General features: G+C 50.7%; 2 protein-coding genes across 2 annotated transcripts; one reads left to right on the top strand and one right to left on the bottom strand.

Annotated features, from left to right (window-relative positions):
• On the top strand, positions 1 to 3,800 carry SELENOH (selenoprotein H). Its single transcript, XM_007519571.3, has 4 exons — positions 1 to 205; positions 289 to 434; positions 897 to 1,028; positions 3,624 to 3,800. Exons 1-3 carry the CDS (start codon positions 87 to 89, stop codon positions 995 to 997), a joined length of 366 nt encoding a protein of 121 aa, XP_007519633.2. The 5' UTR covers positions 1 to 86; the 3' UTR covers positions 998 to 1,028; positions 3,624 to 3,800.
• A 38-nt stretch (positions 3,801 to 3,838) lies between these two features.
• On the bottom strand, positions 3,839 to 10,408 carry BTBD18 (BTB domain containing 18). The gene is made up of 2 exons (XM_007519478.2): positions 10,268 to 10,408; positions 3,839 to 6,444 (listed from the first exon to the last, which is right to left on the bottom strand). The coding sequence occupies exons 1-2, from the start codon at positions 10,389 to 10,391 to the stop codon at positions 4,418 to 4,420; spliced, it is 2,151 nt and encodes a 716-aa protein (XP_007519540.1). The 5' UTR covers positions 10,392 to 10,408; the 3' UTR covers positions 3,839 to 4,417.
• Between the last annotated feature and the right edge of the window lie 716 nt (positions 10,409 to 11,124).

Genomic DNA, 11,124 nt, shown 5'->3' on the forward strand with positions numbered 1-11,124 from the left:
GAGCGGCGCCTCCTTCCGCGGGGTCTCCCGGGGTCCGCAGGTGCCCGCAGGTCTCCGCGCTCGGCTCCCCCAGGGCTGCGCGCTCCATGGCCCCCCGCGGGAGGAAGCGGAAGGCCCAGGCGGCCGAGCAGCCGGCCGACAAGCGGGAGAAGCTGGCCGGCGCCCCGGACAAGGTGGAGGAGGCCACCGTGGTCATCGAGCATTGGTGAGGGGCCCGCAGGGCCGTGGCAGTGGGGAGGGGGGCTGTGCAGCACCCGCTTCACCTCCCGCCTCGTCCCCCGCCCCCAGCACCAGCTGACGCGTCTACGCGCGCAACGCCGCGGCGCTGAGCCAGGCGCTGCGCCTGGAGGCCCCGGGACTCCCCGTGCAGGTGAACCCCGACAAGCCCCGGAGGGGCAGCTTCGAGGTGGTGCTGCGGCGGCCGGACGGCAGCAGTGAGTGGGGGTCCCGGGGTGGGCTGGGGGGAGGAGACTGCGGACCCGGGGACCCCGGGGTGGGCTGGGCTGGGAGGGGGATTCTGGATCCGGGGACCCCGGGGTGGGCTGGGCTGGGAGGGGGATTCTGGACCCGGGACTCCGGGATGGTCTGGGGGGGGGGTGGATTCCGGACCTGGGACCCCGGGGTGGGCTGGGCTGGGAGGGGATTTCTAGATCCGGGGACCCCGGGGTGGGCTTGGCTGGGAGGGGGATTCTGGACCCGGGGTGGGCTGGGCTGGGAGGGGGATTCTGGATCCGGGGACCCCGGAGTGGGCTGGGCTGGGGGGGGGGGTGGATTCCGGACCTGGGACCCCGGGGTGGGCTGGGCTGGGAGGGGGATTCTGGATCCGGGACCCCGGAGTGGGCTGGGCGGGGGGGGGGGGGAGGTTGGATTCCGGACCTTCTTCTGTCTGTCCGCAGGCGCCGAGCTGTGGACCGGGATCCAGAAGGGCCCGCCCCGCAAGCTCAAGTTCCCGGAGCCTCGGGAGGTGGTGACGGAGCTGCGGAAACACCTTCCGTAGCGAGGCTGCGGAGGAGCCCCCCAGAGCCGAGGTCCGAAATGGGACTTGTGGAGGGTTGGGGGGGTTGGTCGTGGTGGGCGAAGCAACGGGTGCGGCGAGCGCATCCCACGAAACAGCTGTTGGCACAACTCACTTTTTTTAAGTTTGATTTTTTTCTTTAAATTTAATTGTTTTCTTACCTGTCTTTAATTTTATTTACTTATTGAATAGAGACTAGAGAAATGGGGGGGAGAGACATCTGCCCTGCTTCTTCACTCGTGAAGCTTTCCCCCCTGCAGGTGGGGACCAGGGGCTTGAACCTGGGTCCTTGTGCACTATAACATGAGCACTTGCCCCTTTTTTTTTTTTTCTTACTACCGGAACATTACTCAGCTCTGGCTTAGGCTGAATTGGAGTCTTAGGCATGAGAGACTTTTTGCATAACCATTATGCTGTCTTGCCCCCACTTTTCCATTTAAAATATTTTTATTGTTACTGTTATTGGATAGAGACAAAGTGAGAGGGGGGAGATAGGGAAAGAGAGACACCTGCAGCCCTGCTTCACTCCTGAAGTTTTTCTCCCTGCAGGTGGGGCTCAGTGGCATGAACCTAGGTTCTTGTACACTTTACCGGATGCACCCACCTGGCGCTCCCACCTCCGTTTTCCTCATTTCATTTTGTGGTCTTTGATCTGAGTTGTAGGCTGAGTAATGATGTGATTTTTTTTTTTTTTTTTAAAGTCTTGGTATTTTTATTTATTTGATAGAGACAGCTAGAGATGGGGAGGAAAGCAAATGATAGAAAGGGAGAGAGACAGACACCTGCAGCCCTGCTTCACCACTTGCAAAACTTTCCCCCTGCAGGTGGGGACTGGGGACTCAAACCCACGTCCTTGAGCATTGTAACGTGCACTCAACCAGGTGCGCCACTGCCCAGCCCCATGATATGATTTTTCATAGAAATGCAGTCTTTTTTTTTTTTTAATGCTGTTACTGCCTTGGGGGTGTGGTATGGACCCCCTCCCTATATAATTTATTTTAATGAGAGACCAGAGCACTGCTCAGCTCTGGCTTATGGTGGTGCTGGGGATTGAACCTGAGACTACAGAGCCTCAGGCATGAAGGTTTTTTGTAGAACCTTTATGCTGTCTCAGCCCTGTACCGAGTTTTTTGTTTTCTTGCCACCAGGATTTCTGTTGAGACTTCACGTCTGCATGAGATCACCTTTTTTTTTTCTTCCCCCTTTTGTGTTTGATAGATTGTGGGAGACAGAGGGAGATAGAAAAACACCAGTGTTGAGTGGTGGTGCACCTGGCTGAGCACACATCTTACAGTGCACATTGACCCAGGTTTAAGGCTGCAAGTGTCTTGTCTCTCTCCCTATCTTCCCCCTTCCCTCTCAATTTCTGATCGTCCCTATCCAATAACTAAAGATAATTTTTAAAAAGTGAAGAAAACCCCTAGTGAAGGGTGAGGGAGGGGGTGAGGCGACATAGTGTACCAGAACAGCCATTAGTGTAGTGGGGCGTCCTGCCCTGGCATGGCACACAGCCGACCTTAAGCCTCAGCTGAGCTGTCTAGCTAGTCCTTTTTCCACTTCATGATTCCCACCACCACCACCCCACAAACACACACACTTATCTCCCTGAACTATGTATCTTTCCTTGAACTGGTTGTAATTCCTACTGCTCTTGGTTTTTTTTTGTTTGTTTGTTTTCCTCCAGGGTTATTGCTGGGCTCGGTGCCTGCACCATGAGTCCACCGCTCCTGGAGGCCATTTTGTCCCCCTTTTGTTGACCTTGTAGCCTCGTTGTGGTTATTATTATTGCCATTGTTGATGTTGTTCGTTGTTGGATAGGACAAGAGAGAAATGGAGAGAGGAGGGGAAGAAAGAGGGGGAGAGAAAGATAGACACCTGCAGACCTGCTTCACCGCCTGTGAAGCGACTCCCCTGCAGGTGGGGAGCCGGGGGCTCGAACCGGGATCCTCACGCCGGTCCCTGTGCTTTGTGCCACATGCACATAACCCACTGTGCCACCTCCCGACCCCGTTTTTTTTTTTTTTTTTAAGAAATTCTTTTGACATTCCCTTTTTGTTGCCCTTGTTTTATTGTTATTGATGTCATCGTTGGATAGGACAGAGAAATGGAGATGGGAAAGAGAGGGGGAGAGAAAGATAAGACACCTGCAGACCTGATTCACCGTCTGTGAAGTGATTTCCTTGCAGGTGGGGAGCTGGGAGCTCGAACCGTACCTTAACGCGGGTCCTTGCGCTTTGCACCATCTGCATTTAAACCGCTGTGCTACTGCCTGACTCCCCTACTGGTTCTTTTTATATTTGTGGGGATCCTTCTCTTTCCCTTTTACTGGCAGAATCTTGGTGTAGCTATGGATGCTTACCCCTGCCCTCAGTTACCTTGTGTGTTAACAGTTCTATGTTCTAACAGTACTGGCGTTCCTGGTGACAAAGACATGACCTTTAGCCCTGGTGCTTCATTCAATCCAGGCTCTGGCTTAAGAGTCAGGTGTAGGATGACAGACTCCCTGCTCTCTGAATGTGGGGGTTGAGGGCAGGGTGGTGGTTCAAGGCTTAACTAGATCCAATGACTAATTCCCCTCCACCCATTTTTTTTTTATTTTTTTTTACAGCTTTCTGTCGTGGTGATGTTGGAACATTAATGATGGGACATGACCAAACTTTTAGTTGTGTGCCTGAAGCCACAGTTACCTCCTCTCCAGAAATGAAGGTTCAGTTCTCAGGTGATCCTCTAGCAAGGCACTGGAAATTCTTTTGGTTTGTTTTATAATGAAAGTTGAAATAAAGTATCTTGAGTAATAAAGCAAAATTTAATCTCACGGTGAGGAATGGACAAAGCCAGCCTTGTGGGACTGGTCTCATATTTTTCATACCCTAGGGGTCCCTGGAAAGATATGTAGAATACTTACAAAAAACGAAAACTGCAGAAAAGGTAAATGGATTTGGTTTTTTTAAAAAAACGATCTTTTTCAACTCACTTCTTGGAAGTGATGGGAGTCGAGGTCCATTTTCCTGGCGGGACAAAGTCCTACCCGCTCACTGTTGTGCCCCAGCACTGGCACTGTGACACACCAGACAGTCCTACAGAACCCCCACTACAGAGGGTGTCCCCTTCACCTTTCCCTGAACTAGTAGTACTGACCAGATACTCCTGGCCTGGGAGTCCTGGTCTTGGCTTGTTACCAATGACCCACAGTTTTGCTTGTCACTAACTGGCAAAAACAGATTTACAACGAAATGAGCTGGTTCAAGTTCATAATTTTTTCCTACCCAGTTCTAGACTTCTGCCTGACTTGTAAAGCTTGCTTCTAAAGCAGAGCCAGTCAGGGAAACACCTCTTGTAGCAGAGTCTGTGTCGGCCAGTACACCTGTTGCCAGCCAGCGTTCCCAGTGGCAGCCCTCACTACTACGTGAGTATGTCTACCTCTGTGTCTGACTCGGAGGAAGGGTCAGGCCACACGGAGGGGATACTGGCAGGTGCAGTGCTCTCGTCCGAAGTCCAGTTCACCACATCAATCTCTTCCTCTTCAGAGCTGGCAGGAAGTGGGCTCAGCAACTCCGACGTCACAAATATCTCCTTGACCGCCTCTGGGCTGGGGTAGAAAACCTCATCCATAGTGAGGGACACTTCCAGCCCGGCGTCCTCCCACTTGGAACAGGGAGGCGAGGGGTCCTCACAGGACTTCGGGAGAGGATCCAGGGTGTTCATGGGGTGGAGTTTGTCCCTTTGAGCGTCCAGTGACTGGCAGCTGGCCATTTCCAGGTCTGGGGTCCACGAGCCGCCCACTGAAAGCACTTCATCACTCATGACGGAGGGCATGACGAGGGGGCTGAGGGGCTCCACCGGCTCCTTGTCGAGAGATTCCTTGTCCAGGTTTGTGATCTCTCTGGGCCAGAGTTCCATGTTGGGCAGACACCATTCTTCCCCTTCCATCCAGTCCTTTCCTGTTTCCTCCAGGTGATAACTAGGGGTCCTGCAGCCCTCGGGGTCGGGCTCGGGCCTCTGCAGAGACCCCATAGGCGGCTCAATGTCTGAGCCGCAGAGCATGAAGTCCAGGATCTCCTCCAGCTCGCTGGTGGCAGCGGCGCTGGTGATGCGATACTCCTCGGCCTCACAGGGCTGCCCCAGCAGGGTGGTGTCAAACGTGAAAGGCTCTCTGCACTCGACATCCAACCCACCTTCCCTCCCCCCCAGCTCCGGGCTGGACCCAAACTCGCACTTCACCACCACGGGGTGCTCTGGGGAGGAGCGGCTGGCAGAGAGCAGAATGTCTTGTAGCCCTGCGCCCATGGCGGGCGAGTCCTGACACAAGTCGAGTCCGGTGGATGCCATTTCTTGCTCACTGGCCGAGGACAGCTGAGTTCCTGGAGGCTCATGGGGATTTCCAGGTTCTGGAACTTGAGGGCTCTCTTGGGCCTTTTTAAGGGGCGTCTCCTGCACCACCTCCCAGCAGGTCCCGTTGACTATCTTGCGGAGTTTCACTCTGCCCACCTGCCCCTCCTCCGCAGAGTCCGAGCTAGGTGCCCTGACCTCAGGGCTCCGCTTCTTGTTTCCGCCTGTCTTTCCAAGCCCTGCCGGGCTGGCAGTGTTCTCCAGAGGACTAGTTCTCCCTGGTTTCTGCTTGTCCTCCGGTGCTGCTTTACTTACGCTCTTCTGCCGCCAGAGGCGCCGGCCGGGGGCTGTATGCACTGAACTGGGGCCACTTAGAGTGCTGGCAGGCTTAGCTGTACACACATCAGGGGATGGCTTAGACCGACTCAGCCTGATCTTTCTGGGCAAAAGCCGTTCATCCACTGCGGGGTACAAGCTGGGGGGGGAGAGTGCCGTGGGACCAAGGGCAGCGTCACTCTTGTTCTCTTTGGGTCCCAGGCTGTGGCTTGATGGCGGAGAGCTTTTCTCTGGCGGAGCTGGGCAGGCTTTGACCTTCCTCTTGAGCAGAAGAGTCCCAGGCAAACTCTGTGTGTTTTGCCGGTTGCTCTTCTCCTGGGGCTCGTCCTCCTTTCCCGAGGACTTCAGCCTTACCGTTCCAACAGGACAGGGAGTCTGGGTGACAGGCAGTGGAGTTCGAGGGTGGCGGCTGGATGCCACCACCCTGGCAGATATTGGTGCGGCGCTTGGAGGCTGTAAGCATTCCCTGTTCAGTCTTCGGCCCTGTGGGGCCTTCACCAGCTTCCCGCCTTCTAGTTGAAGGGACTCGAGCTCAGATACACGGAGCTGACGGGCGGCAGAAAGCACGTCCTGGACTTCTTCTTGAGACACTTCCATCTCTGAAGTATACAGGAAGTCCACCAACTTCCTGAGGGTTCTGATCTTCAGGCCCCCCATCTCCAGCACCACCTTCCGGCCCTGAGCTGGCCTCTCTCGCTCCAGGCGCTCAGTGAAGAAGGGGCTACAGGCAGACAGGATGCAGCAGTGGGCGGGCACTGCCTCACCTGAAGGGAAAGCCCAAACGCTTGTTAATCTCATGCAAACCCAAGCTCGTGGGCCAAATGTGCCACCCAAACAGGCTGCTGCTTCTCTTAGCCTTCATGGGAGTTTAAGTACAAGGAGAAACATGCTTCTTCTGCTTGCCTGAAAACCTATTACCTAGACAGGTTTGTTTGCTTTGTTTTTAAGATTTATTTCATGACCTGGAAAGAGAGGAGAGAAGCAGGCCAGGCAGCTCAGGTCCTCACACTCAGGACCTCATGTTTTTAAGTCCAGAATTATACCCCTGTGCCATCTCCCTGGCCATTCCTTAAAGATTTTTTTTAACTTTCATTTGATAAAGCAAGGAAAAACTGAGAGGGGGAGAAAGACACCTGCAGCACTGCTTCACCACTGGTGAAGCTTTCTCCCTGCAGGTAGGGACTGGGAGCTTGAACCTGGGCCCTTGTGCAATGTAATGCATGCACTCCACCTGCCCTCCCCCAGTCCCATTTATTAATGAGAGAAACAGCATCACTCTGGCATGTGATGCCAGGAGACTGAACTCGTGCCTGAGAGTCCAATGGTTTATCCACTGCATTACCTCCTGGGCCACTAAAGTTTATCCTTCTGTGCAGTAACTCAAATGTACTGGTAAGTCTCGCCTTCACACAATTTCTGTATGTGGCGGGACTTTATATTCAGATATATACCGTATGCTCATGCCATTATAGTATACTCTGTACAAAAGATGACATATGGGGTTGTTGGAAAAGTCACGATGGGTTAGGGCATATAGCATAATGGTTATACAAAGAGACTTTCATGCCCGAGGCTATCAAGTCCCAGATTCAATCCCTAACACCGCCATATGCCAGAGTTGAGCAGTACTTTGGTAAAAAAAAAAAAAAAAAAAAAAAAAAGTGGTCCAGGAGGTGGCACAGTGGATAAAGCATTGGATTCTCAAGCATGAGGTCCAGAGTTCAATCCTGGGCAGCACATGTACCAGAGTGATGTCTGGTTCTTCCTCTCTCTCCCTCCCCCCCACCATCTTCATGAATAAATAAAACCTTAAAAAAAAAAAAAGTAAAGTCATGACGTATTTCTCTTTTTTTGGTAACCAGAGCACTGCTCGGCTCTGGCTTGTGGTGTGGGGGACTGAACCTGGAATTTTTGGAGTCTCAGGCATGAGCCTCTTTGCATAACCATTATGATATCTACCCCTGCCCTCTGTGCAAAATGCATCATGATTTTGACAACTCCAGTATTTCCATTTTTGAATTCAGGAATGAAACCTCAGCTCTGCACTCACTAAGACAAGTGCCATCCAGGGAGTGGCACGGTGGCTAGGCTACAGCACTGGACTTAAAAGCACCAGGTCAAACAAAATGAATCAAATGAGACACTGTATTGCACAGCATATACTCAGCAATAGATAAGATTGTTACAACACGCTGGCTGTCAGTCTTTTTAAAAACCTCATTTAAAAAAACCTTTTATCGTTTATTTATTGTTAGAAATCGAGAGGAGGCGGTGATAAAGGGAAAGAGACACACCTGCAGCCCTACTTCACCACTTGTGAAGCTTTTCCCTTGCAAGTGGGGACCAGGGGCTTGAATCCCAGACCTTGCGCACTAAAAAGTGTGCGCTTAACCAGGTGTGCCACCGCCTGGCCCTGTTACAGTTTTTATAAATGAAGAAACTCAGTTCCGGAGAAATTACCTATTAGTCACTTAATCACGTAGTGACAAAATTAAGACACTTGAGTTATCTGAAACTTAGCCTTGGTTGAATCTTTTTAAAAATACTTTTATGTATATATTTATTGGCTAGAGATAGAAATGGAGAGGGGGTGAAGGGTAGATAGCATAATGGTTATGCAAACAGACTCTCATGCCTGAGACTCCAGAGTTGCAGGTTCAGTCCCCCGCACCACCATAAGCCACAGCTGAACAGTGCTCTGGTAAAAAAACGAAATGGAGAGGGAAGGGGAGACAGACAGAAAGAGGCCGCCACTGCTCACAAAGCTTCACCCCTACAGATGCGGCCCCTAGGGGGGCTTGAACCCAGGTGTTTGTGCACTGTAATGTGTATTCAACCAGGTGTGCCATCACCTGGCCCCCTTGAATCTTTTGTTTTGTTTTGCTTTTATATTTTAATATTTTTATTATCTTTTATTTATTGATTGGATAGATACAGCCAGAAATCGAGAGGAGAGGTAGGTATAGAGAGGGTGAGAGACAGAGATACACCTGCAGCACTGCTTCACCACTTGTGAAGTTTTCCCCCCGGCAGGTGGGAACCGGGGGTTGAACCCAGGTCCTTGCGCATTGTAACGTGTGCTCAACCAGGTGCTCCACCACCCGCCCCCCCAAATCTTTTTTTTTTAATTTATTTATTCCGTTTTGTTGCCCTTGTTGTTTTATTGTTGTAGTTATTGTTGTTGTTGGATAGGACAGAGAAAGATGGAGAGAGGAGGGGGAAGAGGGGGAGAGAAAGACACCTGCAGACCTGCTTCACCGCCTGTGAAGCGACTCCCCTGCAGGTGGGGAGCCAGGGGCTCCAACAGGAGTCCTTACACTGGTCCTTGTGCTTTTTTTGCCACCTGCACTTAACCCACTGCACTACAGCCCGACTTCCCCCCACTCCCCATTCTTTTATATTATGTCAGGTCCAACTTAATGCTGACTACATTTCAAATGCAAAGGGAAGAGGTAGAAATGAGGGTAGTTTTAAGTCTAATAAAAGCCTACCAATTTGAAGAACAGTTTGATGAGAAAATATATGTCATCTAACACTTAAATGGTGACTAGTACATTAACAGAACTGCTGTTGAGTTCTTTGTGTATGTTTTTTTTTTAATTAATTGTTTCCTTTTATTATTGGAGACAGAGCAATGGAGAGGGGAGGGGGAGATAGAGAAGGAAAGAGACAGACACCTGCAGCCCTGCTTCACTACTCGTGATGTTTTCCCTCTGCAGGTGGGCATCAAGGGGTTGAACCTGGGTCCTTGAGCACTGTAATGTGTGCACTTAACCAGGTGCACCACCACCTGCACCCCCAGCCCCGAGTTCTTTATGTATATTAACATAATTGTCACAACCAGTCCATTGTGATATTATGTTTTATGGAATTACTATGTTCATGAAACTCTCAGGACACCTCTTCTTTGAGAGTCTCTGCCTCATTCAAAGCACTACCTCCTGGGCCTCTCTGGGCTGACTTTTTGAGACAGACACAGAGACGGGGGCAGAGGGAAAGACACCATAACACCAAAGCTTCCCCTAGTGCAATGGGGCCTGGCACAAACCTGAGTTGCTTGCAAAGTAAGCCATTTTGCTGTCCTTTTTTTTTTTTTTTTTTTTTTTAAGAAAGCTAGCAGGGGACAGGATGGTGGCACATCCAGTTAAGTGCACATCCTACTAAGCTCAAGGACCTACAGAGGATCCTGGTTTGAGCCCCCTGAATCCCCACCTGCAGGGGGGAAGCTTCACAAGTGGTGAAGGAGGTTTTCAGGTGCCTCTCTGTCCCTCTCCTTTTCTATCTCCCACTCCTCTCTCAATTTCTCTCTGTCTTACCCAAGAAAATGGGAATAAAATGGCTACCAGGAGCATTTGTAGTGCTGGCACTGAGCCTCGAGATAACCCTAGAGGCAATAAATAAATATGAAAAATTAAAAACAGCAGCATAGTCTCACTTTACTCTTGAAAATAATGATTGTTCTAGAGGGAAAACAAAACAACCAGGAACAGCTGTTTATCAAATAGCTTACAGTACAGATGGCAAGGAAGCAGTATGGTGGTGGTCTCTATTTCCTGGTGTTCCGCCCATTCGCCATTAGTCTCTTACCTTCTGCCTGCAGAAGGACATCACAGAACACACCACTCTGTTGCTGGTTATGAAGCTGCAGAAAAGCTAGCCGGAGGAGCCTGGGATTCCTGTACTGGATTTTCGTACTCGCAGGGGAGAACATGTTGGCTTCTTAGCAAACTCTAGGTTTTTCACAGATCTGACTCCTGTGAGTGAGTGAGAGAACACACTTCAGAACCAGCTCATACCTTTATTTCCTGTCTCTGAAATGACAGGGAAATTTTAATAATGAGAAATAGTAACACAAAGAATCTTCAGTCTGAGAAATTGTGCCAAGTGTTAGCTCAATAAAGAATTATCTGGGTGGAGGGTAGATAGCATAATGGTTATGCAAACAGACTCTAATGCCTGGGGCTCCAAAGTCCCAGGTTCAGTACCCCCCACACACCACCACAAGCCAGAGCTGAACAGTGCACTGGTTAAAACAAAACAAAACAAATAGGGAGTCGGGCGGTAGCACAGCGGGTTAAGCACAGGTGATTCATAGCGCAAGGACTGGTGTAAGGATCCCGGTTCGAGCCCCTGACTCCCCACCTGCAGGGGAGCCGCTTCACAGGTGGTGAAGCAGGTCTGCAGGCGTCTATCTTTCTCTCCCCCTTTCTGTCTGCTCCTCTCTCCATTTCTCTCTGTCCTATCTAATAACTACAACAATATAACAATGGCAACAAAAGGGAATAAATAAATATTAAAAATTAAAAAAAAAATAAAGAGTATCTTACTGAGTGGAAGCTGGGGAGATAACATAATGGTTGTGTGGGTTGGGGAGATACTACAGTGATTATGCAAAATACATTTAAATATTCCTGAGGCTCCAAGATCCCAGGTTCAATCCCCAG

Source organism: Erinaceus europaeus, chromosome 17 (genome assembly GCF_950295315.1).
Source record: "Erinaceus europaeus chromosome 17, mEriEur2.1, whole genome shotgun sequence".
Lineage (NCBI taxonomy): Eukaryota > Metazoa > Chordata > Mammalia > Eulipotyphla > Erinaceidae > Erinaceus > Erinaceus europaeus.